General features: G+C 47.7%; 1 protein-coding gene across 1 annotated transcript in view; it reads right to left on the minus strand.

Moving 5' to 3' along the window:
* The window catches only part of pld3 (phospholipase D family member 3), a 32635-nt gene extending 14550 nt beyond the window's left edge, over window positions 1-18085 (minus strand). The window contains exons 1-8 of the mRNA XM_068019151.1: window positions 17896-18085; window positions 14089-14158; window positions 9177-9245; window positions 7797-7969; window positions 7243-7426; window positions 4341-4458; window positions 3427-3554; window positions 2015-2215 (exon numbers count right to left, since the gene is read on the minus strand). Of these exons, the coding sequence (XP_067875252.1) occupies window positions 2015-2215; window positions 3427-3554; window positions 4341-4458; window positions 7243-7426; window positions 7797-7969; window positions 9177-9245; window positions 14089-14115 (900 nt within the window). The 5' untranslated portion in view covers window positions 14116-14158; window positions 17896-18085. The remainder of the gene's footprint in view (window positions 1-2014; window positions 2216-3426; window positions 3555-4340; window positions 4459-7242; window positions 7427-7796; window positions 7970-9176; window positions 9246-14088; window positions 14159-17895) is intronic.
* Between the last annotated feature and the right edge of the window lie 960 nt (window positions 18086-19045).

Here is a 19045-nt window from a genome sequence, read left to right on the forward strand (position 1 = left end):
GTATTCTCTTGAGTCTATAAGATTATAGGTAATTCGATTTAGGTATTGAAAATGAAAAAGGGATTTGATAGTTTCTCTATTATATTGGCCCTAATGCCTCTGGTGCTGCAGTACAGAACTAGGGGGCTTAACCCGCCCCCCCCCCCCCCTCTCCCCTCTCCCTCCCACCCCCCCAGCATTCAACATCACCAATTGGGATTTTAGTTAAAAAGCCAGTTCTGGAGTAACGAGAGTTTCTGCACTTGTACCCGGACTGTGTTTCCCCCACTCGTGCCCATACTGCGATCACTGACAGTCCACTCAATATTAGAACCACTACACAAGAGACCAAATAAGGAAAAGTACTAAATGGCACAATGGAACAGAGTGTGATCAGGAGACGGATCGAGGGACTACAGTGTGTGTTAAATAGAACAGTGGGTCTGAGCTGGGACAAGGTGCGGGGAGAGTGGGCAATGCATGTAACCACCAATTCAGCATTTAGCAACAGTCAAAAGGCAAATCAGCTGCTGGGATAGAGATTATGTAATTTCTAGTTAAGGCATTGTGGCCTCAAACTGGATCCCGTGTATAATTTTGCCCCTCATGACCAAGTCTCAGCTCCATCTTACTCCATATTAAACATTTTGATATATATTTTCATGAGTTTTTAGTATTTTGGCAGAAGAGACAGGGAGGGGTAATAGATACTTAATGGCAAATTCTAAAGCATGTGCAGGGACAGATGGACCTGGGAGTGACAGGACATATTGAGAGAGTAGTTAACAAAGCATATGTGATCTTAGGCTTCATTAATAGAGGTATTGAGTACAAAAGCAGGGAGGTTATGCTAAACATTTATAAATCTCTGGTTAGGCCACAACTAGAGTACTGTATCCAGTTCTGGTCACCACACTTTAGGAAGGATGTGAGGGTCCTTGACAAGGTGCAGAGGAGATTTACCAGAATGGCTCCTGGGATGAGGGATTTTAGCTACAAGGTTAGGTTGGAGAAGCTGGGGTTGTTCTCCTTGGAGCAAAAGAGGTTGATAGAGTTGTACTAAATTATGGCAGGTTTAGATAAGGTAGACAAAGAAAAACTGTTCCCATTAGCTGATCATACAAGGACTAGAAGACACAGATTTAAGATTTTGGGCAAGATATGCAGGGGGGATGTGAGGAAGAACTTTCTTTATGTGGCAAGTGGTAATGACCTGGAACTCACTGCCCACAAGGGAAGCAGAGATGATCAATGATTTCAAAAGGGATGTGGATGGGCACTTGAAGGAAATAAAGTTTCAGGACTACAAGGATAGTTCAGGGAATGGGACTGATTGGATGGCTCCTTGGAGAGAGCCAGCATGGACCTAATGGGCCGAATGGCCTCCTTCTGTGCCATAATGACTCTATGCTCCTCCATCACCATCCATGTGTATATTCTTTCCCAACGGCAGGACAGACCCACCAGAGGTACAGTGATGTACGATTGCGAGTCCTCAACACTGACTCCTGAGCCCATGACCTCTCATGGCTTCAGATAACCAATTCTGCTGATCACCATCTATCACAGGACCAGGGGGAGGCCATTCAGCCCCTCGAGCCTGTTTTCCCATTCAATTAGATCATGGCTGAACTGTATCTTAAATCCATCTACCCATCTTGGTTATGTAACCCTTAATACCTCTCGCCTAACAAAACCTATCCACCTCAGTTATGAAATTTTCAGTTGACCCCCAGCCTCAACAGCATTTTGGGGGGGGAAAGAGTTCCACATTTCCCATTATTGCCTCTCACAACTAATAGATCAGTATTCTTACAGGGTGTGGAGAAGTAGTAATGGTGTAACGTGCTCTGGGTGGGACACTTCAATGTTCAGCACCAGGACTGACGAGGTACTACCCCACCACTGACCGAGCTGGCTGAGGACACTGCTGCCAGACTGGGCCTACATCCGATGGCGAAGGAACCACCATCTCAATGCCTGCGCGGACCCCATTGAATTTCTGGAAGAGACGGGCAACATTTGTGAAGCTTACTGAGAAATAGACTTTGGCTGGAGTGTTGTTGAGGTTCAGTTCCATTGGGGTTTTCTCATTGTAGGAGGTCGAGTAATTACTCGGCCATGGGGATGGGATGCTGCTATTGGCCCCACCGATGCTCCAGTATTCCTCAAAAGTCTTCCTCAAATCCTCGGCCAGGCAGCTGCAGTTGTAGATGATGGCTCCCAGCTCTTTAACCTATTAAAAGGTAGGAACATGCTTAAGGTAAAAAATCCTAGGAAACTGTGTGAGATAAATGCCCCTGCACCCAAACTCCTATTGAAAAGAACTTGCATTTCCCATTACAGCTTTCGGTGTCCACAGGCAAATTGAAATGCTTTTGAACTATAAACGCTGTTGATATGTAGGTAACACAGCAAGTTCCCACATGAAGCAATGAGATAAATGGCCTGTATTTTTGGAGATGTTGTTTGAGGGAGAAATCTTAGCTATAAACCCCCGGCTCTTCAAATTGCGACAGGAGATAGTTTACATCTACCTGTTTAGGCAGATGGCACCTCCAACAGTGTAGCTCTCCCTCAGTACTGCACTGAAGCATCAGCCTAGATCTTAACGCTCAAGTTTCTGGAGTGGGTTTGTGCCCGAAACCGTTTGGTCTAGAAAGCCGAGAGTACCACACCATCTTTCAGGCACAAAATGGCCGCATAAGCCTCCGACAGGGCGGGCAGGGCAAGACGCCAATTACTCATTGGGAGTGTACCAGCGTCATATTGGCAATGGCAGAAAAACAGGCTTCCAGGGCATGTGCCTGAAACAAACGTTTGTCTTTTTCATATTCAAATAGGAGGCCTTATGCCTGTTTGACACCCTATATACAAACTGATCTTCCCTGAACACAGCCTGCACCAGGCCTAGTTGCATTCAGGAAGACATTTTCAGCACCCAGCCCACTCAAGGGGTCCTTCAAGGGACTGTTGGCAGCTGCCACCAAAAATGTACATTTAAAAAAAAAAATTATCTGAATCTGGAGCCTGGAAGGGCAGGAGTGTTTCTCCACTGTGGTGTTCTTGCTCCCACTATCCCTCCGAATTGCTTTCCCCTCCCCTGCTCCTTATCGCACCCCTCAATCGCCCCCTACCCTTAATCGCCTACATTCTCCACCCCGATCACCCCGTCCCCGATTGCACACCCACCACCCCTCCCACCAATGAATGCTCCTCTCTCACGATCACATCCCTCCCGCTTTACCAAGCAGGTATTTGCAGTCACTGGTCTGGTGCAGCTGAGGTCGAGGCCCGAACTTGGGTGTGCCTTTCTGATCTCTGGGCCCAGGTCTTGCAGGCCTAACTTTCTGAGGGAATTTCTAGGCTTTTTAGTCAGAGGCAAGAGTGCTGGCACTAGGCCAAGTTAGGCTTAGGCCTTGTCTGCCCACAGGTTCCTCTCAGTACCTGAGTCAGCGATCTCCAGTCCATGTTGGCACTTCCAATGTACACGTGTTTCCTGTCCACAATCCAGAATTTCGTGTGTAGAACCCCACTAGTCAGTCTGGGCATCTCCACAACCACCACTTCCGCTCCTATTGACACATAAAACACAGGGCCCAATAACCAAATGTGTTGCATTGACTTGGGAGTCAGCACAGGGCAAAGTCTACAAAACAAAAGATCTTGCATCTATCTAGACCCTTTCAATGATACCCCAAAACACTTCACAGCCAATGAAGTGCAGTTACTGTTCTAATGTAGGAAACACAGCAGCCCAGTGAGCACAGCAAGATCCCACAAAGCAGCAATGCGATAGCCACCAGATAACCTATTTTACTGATGTCGGTTAAGGGATAAACATTGGCCAGAGAGCCAGGGAGAGCACATCTGCTCTTGTTTGAATAGTGCCTTGGGATCTTTTACCTGAGAGAGCAGACTGGGCCTTGTTTTAACATTTCATCAGAAAGATAGCACCTCTGACAGTGCAGCACTCCCTCAGTACTGCACTGGAGGAACACCAGCCTGGATTTTGTACTCAAGTTTCTGGAGTGCAACTTAAACCCACAACCTTCTGATTCAGAGGTGAGAGGGCTACCCACTGAACCACAGCTGACAAAAATCACAGAGTCATTAAACAATGCAGTATAAAAGGAGGCCATTCGGCCCATCACACCTGTGCAGACTCTTTGAGAGAGCTAGCCAATTAGTCCCATTCCCTGGCTCTGTGACCAAAGCCCTGCAGATTTTTCCCCTCATGCACTTATTGGCAAATTAAGTGTAAAACTACGCAGACCCAACATGTACATGCAACCAGCCAGTGTTTGTGTTTACCAAACTTCCCAGAAAACTGGCAGGACTCAAAGCGCTGACAAACTTACCACTGTGTTCCAGGTCTGTCAGGTCATCCAACGTCTGTGTCTTTGAGGGTTTACTGACAGCGACTCGGACGGACAGCTTTCCGGAAACACGCTGCAGTTCCTGAAAAACCTCTTCACCCTAAGGAGACAAGTTATGCATCAAAACTGGAAATGTAGTAAACAGCGAGAAAGATAGAAATAGGGTTCAAGAAGTCACAGACAGGCTGGTGGAAAGTGCGGACACAGACAGATGCAATTCACCACAGAAAAGAGTGATACATTTTGAGACGAAGAATGAGGAGAGACAATACAAGTTAAAACTTTTTACTTTGTTCTTTGGATGCGAGCATCGTGGGAAAGGTCAGCATTTATTGCCCATCCCTAATTGCCCTTGAGAATGGTGGTGGTGAGCTGCCTCCTTGAACCACTGCAGCCCATGTGGGGTAGGCACACCAACAGCGCCGTTAGGGAGGGAGTTCCAGGATTTTGACCCAGCGACAGTGAAGGAACGGCGATATAGTTCCAAGTCAGGATGGTGTGTAGCTTGGAGGGCAACTTGCAGGCGGTGGTCCCATGCGTTTGCTTGTCCTAGGTGGTAGACGTCGCGGGTTTGGAAGGTGCTGTCTAAGGAGCCTTGGCGAGTGGGACAATTTTAAAGGAGGTGCTAGAACAGAGGCACCTGGGGATGTTTGTGCACAAATCTTTGAAGGTGACAGCACAGGTTAACAAGGCAGTTAATAAAGCATTGGGGATCCTATGCTTCATAAATAGAGGCATATACATTACTAAAACCAGGTAGTTACACCAAACCTAGATAAAACACTAGTTCAGCCCCAGCTGGAGTATTGTGTCCAATTCTGGGCACCATACTTTACAAAAGACAGGAAGACTTTGGAGAGGGTAGAGAGGAAATTTACTAGAATGGTTCCAGGGATGAGGGATTACAGTTATGTAGATCGTCTGGAGAAGCTGGGGTCATTCTTAGAGCAGAGAAGACTAAGAGAAGATTTGATACAGATGTTCATAATCATGAAGGGTTTAAATAGAGCAAATAGAGAGAAATCATTTCCAATGGCTGAAGGGTCAATGCCCAGAGGGCACTGATTTAAGGTGATTGGCAAAAAAACAGAGGTGACATGAGGAAAAATTGTTTTACACAAGTGCTTAGGATTTGGAATGCACTGCCTGACGGGGTGGAGATTCAATAGTAGCCTTCAAAAGGGTATTGGATAAATACATGAAGGAGACAATTTTGCAGGTCTATGGGGCAAGAGAAGGGGGAGTGGGACTAACTGGATTACCCTTCGAAAGAAACGGCACAGACTAGATGGACGGAATGGTCTTCTTCTGTACTGAACTAACAGAATCAGAAAAGGAGACACTTGGCCCTTCATTGCCTTTGTCAGCTCTCTGAAAGAGCTGTTCAGCTAGAGTCATAGAGTTATAGAGTTATACAGCAGAGAAACAGGCCCTTCGGCCGATCCTATCTGTGCTGGCCATCAAGCACCTAACTATTCTAATCCCATTTTCCAGCACTTGGCCCTTAGCTTTGTATGCTATGGTGTTTCAAGTGCTCACCTAAATACTTCTTAAATGTTGTGAGGGTTCCTGCCTCTACCATCCCTTCAGGCAGTGTGTTCCAGATTCCAACCACCCTCTGGATGAATTTTTTTTTCCTCAAATCACCTCTAAACCTGCTCCTTACCTTAAATCTATGCTCCCTGGTTATTGACCCCTCTGGTAAGGGAAAAGGTTTCTTCCTATCTAACCTATCAATGCCCCTCAAAATTTTGTATACTTCAATCATGTCTCCCCTCAGCCTTCTCTGCTGTAAGGAAAACAACCCTAGCCTATCCAGTCCCTCTTCATAGCTGAAATGCTTCAGCCCAGGCAACATCCTGGTGAATCTCATCTGCACCCTCTCCAGTGCAATCACATCCTTCCTATAGTGCGGTGAACAGAACTGTAAACAGTACTCCAGCTGTGGCCTAACTAGCATTTTATACAGTTCCATCATAACCTCCCTGCTCTTATATTCTATGCCTTAGCTAATAAAGGCAAGTATCTCATATGCCTTCCTAACCACCTTAACTACCTGTCCTGCCTTCAGTGATCTATGGACAAGTACACCAAGGTCCCTCTGACCCTCTGTACTTCCTAGGGTCCTACCATCCATTGTATATTCCCTTGCCTTGTTAGTCCTCCCAAAGTGCATCATCTCACACTTCTCAGGATTAAATTCCATTTGCCAATGCTCTGCCCATCTTACCAGCCCATCTATATTGTTCTGTCTTACCAGCCCATCTATATCGTCCTGTCCCACTCCTCTCGGGGAGAAGATTCTCTGTAGGCAGAGCCGGAGTGGGGACACCCCGGTCTTTCCATATGGTCATATATCACCTGGCAACATTTAAATGAGGCCCAAGCCATTAAGATACCTCAGGCCACTATTTCACGGCAGCAGTTCTATGTTGACACTAAAGACTGCGCCCCCCCCCACTCCCCAGTTAGAATTGGGGTCCCCCAGGAGTCAACAGTTCCCTAGTCAGTCGGGACCTGGTGTAAGACTGGTTACCAATACGCTGACTGAGGTGAAAATACGGGGCTGCAAATGGGAAGAAAGATGAACCCATTCTCAATGGTGGTGGGTAGCCATGGTTCCAAATTAGGAAAGTCTGGCCAATTTTTAACCAAAAAGAAATGGGGATTGTAGGAGGGGAGGGGATTGGACAATGTTCATTGCTGCCTGCCTCAGGTGAATGAGGTGCCCTTTGTAACCTCTGCAGGGGTCACTGCTGGGGGAGTAGGTGGGGGTGCGGTGATGGCATTGACACATTTGATGATATAGTATTGTATTATATTATAGTATAATACAAATATTAATGAGTGACTGATATTGAACATTTGCTTGGGCTGTACGTACCTGGTTAGCTGTGGGCTCCGATGTGTGTGTGTCTACGTTGCGCATCGTCCAGTAGAAGGAGCTGATCTCAATGCTTTTCTCTGCCTCGCTCAACAACTTCATCCAGCCATCAAAAATGGATGGATTCACGGTGGAATTGGACCCAAAATGCATCCCTTCTGGAAAACTTTCAACGAGGACGAGCCTAGGAGCAGAAGAGGAAGCATAAGAACGTCTCAGCTCACCAGGCCTTGAAATTCAAACATAACCCTGATAAGACAGACAACCCTATCCTATCAGAAAGTTTAATTGTCGCCACCACTGCCCCCACTTAACAGCAACTGGCGTTGCTGCGGTCAATCCCACAAGTGCCTTCAGGGGATGTTGCAATCCAGTGTTTGTCCTCCGGGACCTTCCAGGGGCACTACAGAGCCTGCTAATCCCCCCAGGTACCTCCGGGGGGTGCTGCAGCCCCTGTTGATCCCCCGGGTACCTCCAGGAGGCGCTGCAGAGCCGCTCAATCCCCCGAGGAATCTGCAGGGGGCACTGCTGAACCTGACTATTCCCCCAAGTACCTGCATGAGTCGGGATAGCACATCTCCTGGGAGTCAGCAGCTCCCCCTTTCCCACTGGAATCCCGAGCTGTCTTGTCCATTTGGGGGTTGTGCGGGAAGAGTAGTATCTGCACCATCATCAGGAGGATGAGAATGACGATCACTGCCAGCACCAGAGCCGCATCTCGGTAGATCTACAGGACGAGGCAGAGAAGGAGCAGGTATTAGAATCTCCACCCAATCTGCATTATCAGTGTTACCTCACCACAGTCAGAGGCTCTGAGATTCTTTGCCCAGAGTAAAGCATCACCACCCCACCACTACCTGGCGTCTTGATTAAAACATTAAGAAATAATTACAAGATACAGGTCATCAAGGTCAGAAAGGCTGGAAACTTAGCAACAGGAGGAGCCCATTGAGCCTTCTCCAGTAGTTAACTAGATCATGGCTGGTCTGTGTCTTAACTCAATTTACCCACCTTGGTTACATATCCCTTAATATCCTTACCTAACAAAAATCTATCAATCTCAGTCTTGCAACTTTCAAATTGATCCCCTGCCTCAATGGGTTAATACAGGAGGGAGTTCCTGATTTCTACAACCTCTAATGTGAAGATGTGCTTCCTAACATCACCTCTGCACTAGAGGCCTGCTACGTGACCCGAACCTGACGACGTGGGTCAGGTTCGGGTTGGGCCCAACTTCAGGGTCTGGCTTTCGGTCTCAGGTCGAGTCCAGGTCAAGTCGGGTCGGGTCAGGTCGGGCCGGACACACATGGTAGGCGCTCTGCTGGTAAGTATCGAAACTTTTTTTGAAAAACTTACCTGAGCTGGGAGTCCGGGCCGAAACTGAGTCTGCGCAGTGAGCAGGTGACGTCACTATGACGTCATCACACATGCGCTGCAGCTTCTTGCAGGTTCAGTGTCAGGAAGGTAAGTAAACGGATGGTCGGGTCTGTCCTGGGTCGAGTCGAGTCGAGTAGGGGAGGGTTCGGGTCGGGTCAGGCCCGGGGCTATATCAGAGGGACTCAGGCCGGGAGGGGCTTGGGTCCGCTGTGGTTCAGTTGGGTTCGGGTCGGGTTCCTTTTCCCGACCTGAACAGGCCTCCACCCTGAACTGCCTGGCTCTAATTTTAAGGTTATTCCCCCTTGTTCTGGAGTCCGCCCACCAGAGGAAATAGTTTCTTTCTATCGACCCCATCAAATCCTTTAATCATCTTAAACGCTTCAGCAAAATCATCCCTTAATCATCGAGGAAATACGAGCCTAGTCTATGAAACCTGCCCTCATAATTTAACCCTTTTAGGTCCCAGTATTGTTTGTTGGCATGGAAATAGCCAGAGTACTGGGATGTCAGCCACTACAGGTTCCCGATTAGAGTCACAGCGAGAGTGGGATCCATACCTTCTGCAATCCTGAGCTCCGCGGAGTACAGACCACCTTCCCATCAGGGAATACTTGCGACGTGTTCACCTTGAGGGAGAAAGAATACACATTTGTTAAATGACTCAGTGACGGGGCCCTGAGTCCCAACAGCCCCTGGGACCTTTGTTTAACTGACCATTCTCTTGTGAACGAGCCCAGATACTGAGCATTAGCATACTGTTTGACTGTGGAAGGCATTACAGTTGAACCTGTTCCTGCCGTCACTCAACAGAGACAGCCCTCTTATCCCAGGAATCAATCCAGCAAACCTTCATTGCACCCCTTTTAAAGCAAGTATATCCTTCCTTAGATATGGAAACAAAAACTGTACACACACTCCAGGTGTGGGCTCGCCAAAATCCTATACAATTGTAGCAAGACTTCCTTACTCTTGTACTCCAGCCACCTTGCAATAAAGGCCAACAGGGCTGTCCTATGAGGAGAGATTGAGTATGATGGGTCTGTATTCTCTCGAGTTTAGAAGAATGAGAGTGTTTTTTATATTCATGGGACATGGGTGTTGCTGGCAAAGCCAGCATTTATTGCTCATTCCTAATTGCCCTTGAACTGAGTGGCTTGCTAGGCCATTTCAGAGGGCAGTTAAGAGTCAACCACATTGCTGTGGGTGTGGAGTCACATGTAGGCCAGACCAGGTAAATATGGCAGATTTCCTTCCTGAAAGGGCATTAGTGAACCAGATGGGTTTTTGCAACAATCAATGATAGTTTCATGACACCATTACTGAGACCAGCTTCCAATTCCAGATTTCTATTAATTAATTGAATTTAAATTCCACCAGCTGCCATGTTGTACCTGCATGTGAACTTTCTGTGATTCTTGTACAAGGATATCCAAATCCCTCTAAACACCAACATTTAAAAATTCTCACCATTTAAAAAATATTCAGTTTTTCTATTTTTCCTATCAAAGTGAATAACCTCACATTTCCCCACATTATACTTGCAGTGTTATGCTGTGTTACATCTTCATGAAAGATAACCACCGACATTATATTCTGATTCATCACAAACTTATCTACATTGCATGATTTCAGGTACAAGTCTTTTCCTCACTAGCGTGTGCCTGCTCTCTGTAAAGCCACATGCTGAGTGTGCCTCGCAAAATAGTGTCTCCTCCTTATATATGTCTGATCATGCAAAGGTAAGGTTTCTTAAAGATGAAGGCACCACTGCACTACATTACATTACTCCGTCTGCACCTTGTTGCCCACTCACTTAACCTGTCTATATCCCTTTTTAGACTCCTTGTGTCCTCACAGTTTACTTTCCCACGTAGCTTTGTATCATCAACAAACTTGGATACATTTCTCTTGGCCCCTTCATCCAAGCCATTAATATAGATTGTAAATAGCTGAGGCCCCATCACTGATCCTTGCGGCACTCCACTCGTAACAGCCTGCAAACTTGAAAAATGACCCATTTATTTCTTCTCTCTGGTTTCTGTCCTTTAACTGATCCCCTATCCAGGCTAATATATTACCTCCAACCCAATGAGCTCTTATCTTGTGTTACAAACTTTTATGTGGCACCTTATTGAATGCCTTTTGAAAATACAAATATACTACATCTACTGGTTCCCCCTTATCTACCCAGCTAGTTACATCCTCAAAAAACTCTGATAGATTTGTCAAACATGATTTGCCTTACCTAAAACTAGCCAGAATTAGGTGATCACTGCTATCTTGGCGGGTTGGGGATTGGAGATTACAGATACAGGAAGGGTTGAGGCCACGGAATGATTTGAAAACAAGGATAGGAATTTTAAATTCACAGTGTTGCTTGACTGGGAGCCAATGTATGTCGGTGAGCACAGGGGTGATGAATAAACAGGATTTGGTGCGGGTTAGGATAGAGGCAGCAGAGTTTTGGGCGACCTAAACTTTACACAGGGTAGAACATGGGAGGCCAGCCAGGAGTGCGTTGGAAAAGTAACAAAAGGCACAGTTGGGGGTTTTCAGCAACAGATGAGCTGAGGTAGGGGTGGAGTCAGTTGATGTTTTATGAAAGTGGAAATAGGCAGTCTTGTGGCTATGTGGTCAGAATCTTGTCTCAAGGTCAAATATGACGTCAAGGTTACAAACAGCCTGGCTCAGCCAGCAGACAGTTGCTAGGGAGAGGGATGGAGTTGGTGGCGAGGGAATGGAGTTTGTGATGGGGATTGAAGACAATGGTTTCCCAATAATTAATTGGAGGAAATTTCTGCTCCTTCCGTTCACACAAACATAAAAACACAGAGGGACACACAAACAGACGCATAAATGCGCACACGCAGACAAACACATACATACAAATGAACAAGCACACACATACAAACACAGACACTTTCTAGCAGGGGTCAGTGATCAAGAGCAGACATCTTTGTCGAGCCCAGAGGTACAGTTCGGCTATGATTACTGCCCCACCTGAGCAGTGACCTTCCCCTTACCTGAGTTCAGCTGCTAGCACTCTCATCTTTAACAGAAGACTGCTGTTTCAAACGCCCCGAGGATCAGTATCTGAACACGTCTAAACAGACACTCCACTGACAGAGTGCTGCACTGTTGGAGATACTGTCTTTCGTATGAGACATTAAACCAAGGCCCCATTTTCCCCCTTAGATGGGCATTGAAGATCTCATGGCACTATTCAAAGAGTAGGGTAGGTCTCCCAGTGTCCTGAACAAGTTCATTGAAATCAAATTCATTATATATAAGCACTTTGAGTGCCTGCGCATTGTGACAGGAGCTGTATAAATGGTGGTCGGCCTGTTTTACTCTGGCTGGTTTCGTTCTACACCATCTTTACAAACTGCATCATTTAAGAGGTGGGACAGAAGGGCTTGGATTTATATAGCGCCTTTCACCTCCTCAGTACATCCCAACGAGCCTCAGAGCCAACAAAGTACTGTTTCAAGTGTGGTGACCGCCGTAATGTAGAAAAAGTGGCAGTCAATTTGTGCACAGCAAGATCCCACAAATAGTCGTGTGAAAAATAAACAGATAATCGGTTTCTAGGCATTAGCTGGGAGATAAATATGGCCCTAGGGGAGAACTCCCCTGCATTTTGTCAAAATAGTGGCCATGGGGTAATCGACATCCACCTGAGACGAAAAAGATCCCATGACACTAGTTTGAAGAAGTGCAGGGGAGTTCTCCCCCAGTGTATCCCTCAATACAACATCGTAGAAACTGATTATCTGGTCATTATCACATTGCTGTTTGTGGGATCTTGCCGTGCACCAAATCGGCTGCCTGGTTTCCCACTTTACAACAGTAACTACACTTCACAAAGTACTTCATTGGCTGTAAAGCGCTTTGGACATCCTGTAGTCACTATATAAATGCAATTCTTTCTTTTCACTGCACTGCAGGGTTAGTTTTGTGCTGAAGTGAGCCTTGAACTGATTGGGGCACGAGTCACCACCCACTCAGTTGGGCACTTTGGAAAAGGGCGTTGAATGGGTTTAAGTGATGACTATGGGGAACCTCTAAAAAATGCATCGGGCTGGGGATATCAGGAAGCAGGAGCGGGTATAACAGCCGGAGTCTGTTTAAGTCCTGTGGCAGAGCTCAGCATGAGATGGTCATGAGAATCCTCGGAACAAACATGGGAATTAAATCCAGCTCCGCAAACAGGAAATGAAATTGACCTCTACTGTATGAAGCTAGAGCAGGTCAGCAACCACTTCCCTAGCACAGGAAACCAGTCACAGGACAACACTTCACCACTTCTCCAGTAGCAAAGGAGCTCCAGTTAGCCTCAGTTTCATTGGGCTTGTGGAGGCGGGGGAGGGGTGGACGAGAGAGGGAGTCCGGCTGCCGATCACAAGCCAGTGGCTCCGGCAGGGAGGGGAACACATCTAGACATGGAGGCAGGAATCAGGCTGGGCTGTGATGCCCCCCAAGGTCGGATATCATAGTGGCTCTCTCCAGCTGCTCCGATGAGGTAGCAGAAGTGGGCTGAAGGCATGGGGAATCTGTACCCCGGCAAAGACAGCACCTACGGGCGGTGTGGGGAGAAAAAGCCGACAGTCCCTGTGCAAGAGAAACAAGGGTGATTCACACTAACACTGGGCTCAGGGGAGGGGAATTAACTCTAACACTGAATGCCTCTAAGCCCCACACACAACATTCACACTCATATACCCCTATAAACACACTCATACTCACACACGTACACCTGAACAGGGTCCCACTCCCTGGGTGTGATTTTCAGTCCGGGCTTGGCAACCTGATGCCCGGGTAATTACCGGCGTCCCCACCCCACGCCGCGTCTGCATCACTCACGCAATCTTTAATTGTCTAATTGGGCCGGAGGTGAGCTGGGCACAGCTCTGCCAGGAGGCGGGAACTGCCTGCTGAGCACGATTGGCAAAGGCAGGCGGCAGGCGTGACGGGGCCTGGCGCTGCCTTGCAGAATCGAGCAGGTAGGGCATCGGAGGGCCAGAAGCCTCAACTGCGCAGAGAAGAGGCCTAGCAGCCAACTCAAAGGCACTGCGCCCGATCTCACACAGAAACCTCCAGTGGCAAAAATAGTCGTTATTAAAAAAAAAAATGACTTAATTGCACCCTGCATTCAACCAGACAGTTGTGCACTAATGTGTACCAAACTTGTTCGGGTTTGGTGGTTTGCGAATTGAAAATCGCCTCCCAGGCCCATTAACAAGTGCCTCAAGGAGCTTAACCGGCTGTTGATTGAAGGTGAGCGGTTGCCCGCTTCCCTCTACCCTGTCTTTGAAAATACCAGTGCATCCCAGAGGCATCAGGGCACTGACATTCCCTCCAGGAGCGCTACTTTCAAAGCCTGCCCATCCCGTTCTCGCCCCCCACCCCCCGATGGGCGATTGAAAATCCAGGCCCCTATCTCACTGTGCAGCGTCTGCATCTTGTTACCTTCTGGTGTATCAGCTGGAGCTTCATGTTTTTATCGCCCAAGCCTGCTGGGATCTCAGCCGTAGTACATCTGCGGAAAGGAACAATACGAAATGTTAGGGCAGCATCGGACTTCTCATCAGCTCAGTGAGGGCACCGCTGGTCTGATTCACTTGCGTTGAAGTGAAGACCTGATCCCAGTGCGTCTTTTAACTTCATATTTCATGCTTCCCCTGCACCACCCACCACTTACCCCCAACACCCTGGCTCTCACTGGGGTTTGCAACGGGGAGTCGGAGGGACAGGAAGGGGTGAGGGGAACAAGGTGGACAGGGCACGCACGCACACAGCAAGGGGCCAAGGGGTGAAACCTAGAATGATAAGGCACAGAAGGAGGCTATTTGGCCCATCGTGTCAGGTCTTAGAAAGAGCTATCGTTGCTCTTTCCCATAGCCTGGTAAACTTTACCCTTTCAACTATCTATCCCATTCCCTTTGAAAGTTATTCTTGAATTTGCTTCCACACCCTTTTGGGTTGGGGAGCAGGCAAGACAGAGAATCTCCTCGCGGGTCTGCTCCTTGGCCTGGCCACGGTAGCTATTCACAGGTCTTGGCTGGACCCGGCCTGTGAGGCAGGTAGGGGCTGGTTGCCATGGCTGGCTGCCCACCCATCTGTTGCGGCTTCGTTCGGGCCCTGTTAGCCCCGGAGAGGAAGCACACGGTGCCCACTGGTTTGAGGCCTACTGAGATTGGAACTGGAATAAATAGTCGATAAGTGAAATAATATTCTTTAATTTATTACGTTTCTTTTCTTTTGGGTTTTATTAGTTGTGCCCATCTAAGAAGGATTCTTTTAGTTGGGTTGATGACAATGGAGCAGCTCAGTGCTTCTTTACTGGTTATCTTAGAAAAGGCACACACTGCCCAGTGTCTCTCCGTCACCTCCTGTTACCGTGGTTAACGGGTATTATACTCAGTGACCTCTGGTCAGAGGCAGCCACTGTGTTTGTGACTCTGTCCCCAGTAGGGCGGCACAGTGGCGCAGTGGTTAGCACCGCAGCCTCACAGCTCCAGGGACCCGGGTTCGATTCCGGGTACTGCCTGTGTGGAGTTTGCAAGTTCTCCCTGTGTCTGCGTGGGTTTTCTCCGGGTGCTCCGGTTTCCTCCCACAAGCCAAAAGACTTGCAGGTTGATAGGTAAATTGGCCATTATAAATTGTCACTAGTATAGGTAGGTGGTAGGGAAATATAGGGACAGGTGGGGATGTTTGGTAGGAATATGGGATTAGTGTAGGATTAGTATAAATGGGTGGTTGATGTTCGGCACAGACTCGGTGGGCCGAAGGGCCTGTTTCAGTGCTGTATCTCTAATCTAATCAGTAACATCAGGAACAGGAAGTGTTGCTCAGGACCGGCAGTCAGCAGTGATAGAGTTCAGCTCCTGTGCTGCAGTTGGGAGGGGATGATTGGGAAATCGCAATTTTCACTTTAATGACCAGAAATTCACCATAGACTTCCTTATATAAATCAGTGTTGTGTAAGTGACTGGCTCTGAATAAGTTGCTCAACAGTTGGTCTGACTCATAAGCAAATAGGGTGTTATCCTAGTGCCCCAGCCAACATTCCCTCCTTAAGCAGCAGCTTCAAAGACAAATAGACTAGTTATTCTGCTGCGGGAGTGGTCACAATAGCCTACATAGCCGTCACAATGCTTCAAAGAGTAATTCATTGCCTCTGAAATACTGTGGGGTGTTTCAGAGAGATGTGATAGAGCACTCTGACTACACAGCTTGTGTTTCTTGTTGTGAATGCTTGTCAGGGGAGGAGGTAACTGGAGAGGAGAGTTGAAAAGGCTGCGGCATTGCTACTCCTGGCTCTGAAGATGGAGGCCAGGATCTCAGTTTAACTCGGATTGTCTAGAATCCGCGGATAACATTCCCAGGGCCAACGGACCAGAAAGCCCCTTAGCTTATTGAGGGAGGCTCCTGAAAATATGCGACCAATTCATGCAGCTGGGCACAACAGAGCAGGAATATTGTACTAGCTGTTCATGTTAAGGACACATTGCACTAGGTCTAAATAAAAAAAAGAGGAACTTGAATCATTTGTTCAAATGTTTGCAAAACATACTGGCGATATTCAGATATTTCTCCTCCGCCCCCCCCCCCCCCCGCGCCTCCAAAACCACCAACAAGTCCTTTGAGTTTCCGTCACACAGCTGACAAAACCGCTGAAGTATCTGAGTAGAAGGAACCTTTCCCCAGAGAGAGTTCACTGTGCTAAATAAGACACGTCCTTTGTAAAGAGGTTTATGACAGATATGGAGGGAGCAACTCCATTTTAACATGGTCCCTAATAAAAGGTCTGAACAACGGGGGCCTGACTACAATGGTTTAGTGGGTAGCACTCCCACCTTTGAGTCTAGAGATTGCGGGTTCCACGCCAGGGACTTGACAACCTAACGTAGGCTGATATTCCATGGTAGTACAGAGGGAGTGCTGCGTTGTCGAAGGTGCCGTCTTTTGGATGAGGCGTCAAACCGAGGCCCCGTCTGCTGGTTTAAGTAGGTGCAAAAGATGCTCCCCGCCATCCCAGGTGGACGACGTAACCTTAGCAACCAACCCTCATCCATTCCTCCGCCCACACCTCACATAGCATACTAACTGCTCCTCCTAGCCTTGGTGTGATAACCATCAGACTGCAGAAACTGGAAGGATCAGTTCAATAGACAAGGAAAGAAAAAAAGGAACCTGCATTCCTAAAGCACCTTTCACATTCATACGGCCAATGAAATACAGTAACTGTTGTTCTATCAACAGCAAGGCCTCACAAACAGTAATTTGCCGAATGACCAGATTACCTGCTTTTATCATGTTGGGTGAGGGATAAATATTGGCCGGGAGACTAAGGAGCCGTTTCCTGCCCTTCTTCAAATAATAACAGAGGATGTTTTACAGAGACAGCAGACAGGGCCTCGGTTTAATGTCTCATCTGACAGACAGGAGAGATATTTTGCTTTACAGGCCTCTAGGAACAGGATGCCTAGTGATAGGTCTGCCCTGGGCTCTACTCAGCTTGTGATCAAGTGATGTGGCCTGCACATTACCTTTCACCCCTGTGACTCCAAACTCCATCCTCGTTTTTTTTTAGCTCTACTAAGGGAATGGCACTGCCATGAAGTAACCCAACTGAGGGCAGCAACTCCTGGGGCTCTGGGATTCCAGCCCTGGAGTTTTCCATCACATGACCTCCCACCTTGAACTACCCCACACACCTCCCCTCCCCCAACACACTCCCGCCGTTGGTCCATCCTCCATCTTCACCGCCTTCCCAAGGCCGATGGGAAAGGAAACAAACTCATCGAGAACTCTGCCCAGGCGATGCTGAAGCTTTGAGTCTCACACTGTAGAAGCCGTCCGCAGGAACTCCACAGAAAAGCACCCAGAATCATAGAGTAATAACACGGCCAGTCTGTCCGTCATTCCTGTGCCAACTCTTTGAAAGAGCTATCCAGTTAGTCCCACGCTCCCTGCTCTTCTCCCATAGCCCGACACATTTTTCTTTTCCAAGTTTTTACCCAATTCCCTTTTTAAAAACTACTATTGAATCAGCTTCTACCACCTTTTCAGGCAGTGAATTCCAGATCACAACTCCTCATCAATCCTTCTATGCAGTTTCTCTGGATGCAGCGTGAGAATGGGTTTATATAAACCGCGAAAGGCCCACAAACCAGGGGTTAATGAATGAATTCATGCCCAGCAGGTTCACTGAAACCCTGTTACCAGCATTACCCGCCCCAGAGAGACACAGTAATCAAATCCATTACTCACGGATGTTCGGTCAAGCAGCCCCCTTGCGGCTTGCACTTTTCCTGTGAGAGTGTGTGTTCTCAGGCACAGGAAGACCTGGGCGATTTGCAGCCTCTCCCTCTCTCCGCTTCGCTTTGTGCCACAGCTCTGACGCTCTGTCCTGTGAGTGTGTGTAGCTATCTCGAATTACAAAGCCTGACAGCAGGATCACGTGACTCTCGGCTGCCAGTAAAGCACCAATCAGCCCCGCCTCCTGTCCCTGCAAAATCCTTGTGTCAAAAAAGAGTAGAAAGGGAAAGTAACATTTGCATTGTTATGGGGATTTTCACAACCCTTGAACTGCCAAAGCGCGTTGTTGCCAATTCAATACTTTTGAAGTGTTGTAATGTAACAGCTAATTTGCACACAGCAAGATCCCGCAAACAGCGATGTGATAATAACCTGTTTTTGTGATGATAGTTGAGGGATAAATATTGCGCAGGTCATTGGGAGAGAACTCCCCCGCTCTTCTTCGAAACAGTGCCTGTTACGTTCACCTGAGAGCTCCAACTGAAAGACAGAATAATACTGCATTACATCTGGCCAAGCAGCTACCAGTAGCAGGGAATAAACTGCACCTTAATCGAAAAGATTCTCTGCTAAACAGAATCAGAGCCGAGCAATCCCAGATGAAACAACTAATGTGAAAGGAAAAGAGAGATTCATGTTTGGGGCATACTGCTGAAGGCAGACTGCTGACGACTGCTGTTGTTTCACACTGACAGTCAGGCCCCGATCTTGACTGGGACATCATGTTTTTCTGAGTGGGGGAGCAGGGTCGAAGTCCGGGTTTCCTGGCCTGATTAATGCGCTTGGCCCCCAATCGTCAATCTTTTTAGTTAGAGTTAGTTAGTTTGAGAGACAGCACTGAAACAGGCCCTTCGGCCCACCGAGTCTGTGCCGACCATCAACTACCCATTTATACTAATCCTACACTAATTCCATATTCCTACCACATCCCCACCTTTCCTATTTTCCCCTACCACCTACCTATACTAGGGGCAATTTACAATGGCCAATTTACCTATCAACCTGCAAGTCTTTTGGCATGTGGGAGGAAACCGGAGCACCCGGAGGAAACCCACGCAGACACAGGGAGAACTTGCAAACTCCACACAGGCAGTACCCAGAA

The sequence above is a fragment of the Heterodontus francisci genome, chromosome 40 (assembly GCF_036365525.1).
Source record: "Heterodontus francisci isolate sHetFra1 chromosome 40, sHetFra1.hap1, whole genome shotgun sequence".
Lineage (NCBI taxonomy): Eukaryota > Metazoa > Chordata > Chondrichthyes > Heterodontiformes > Heterodontidae > Heterodontus > Heterodontus francisci.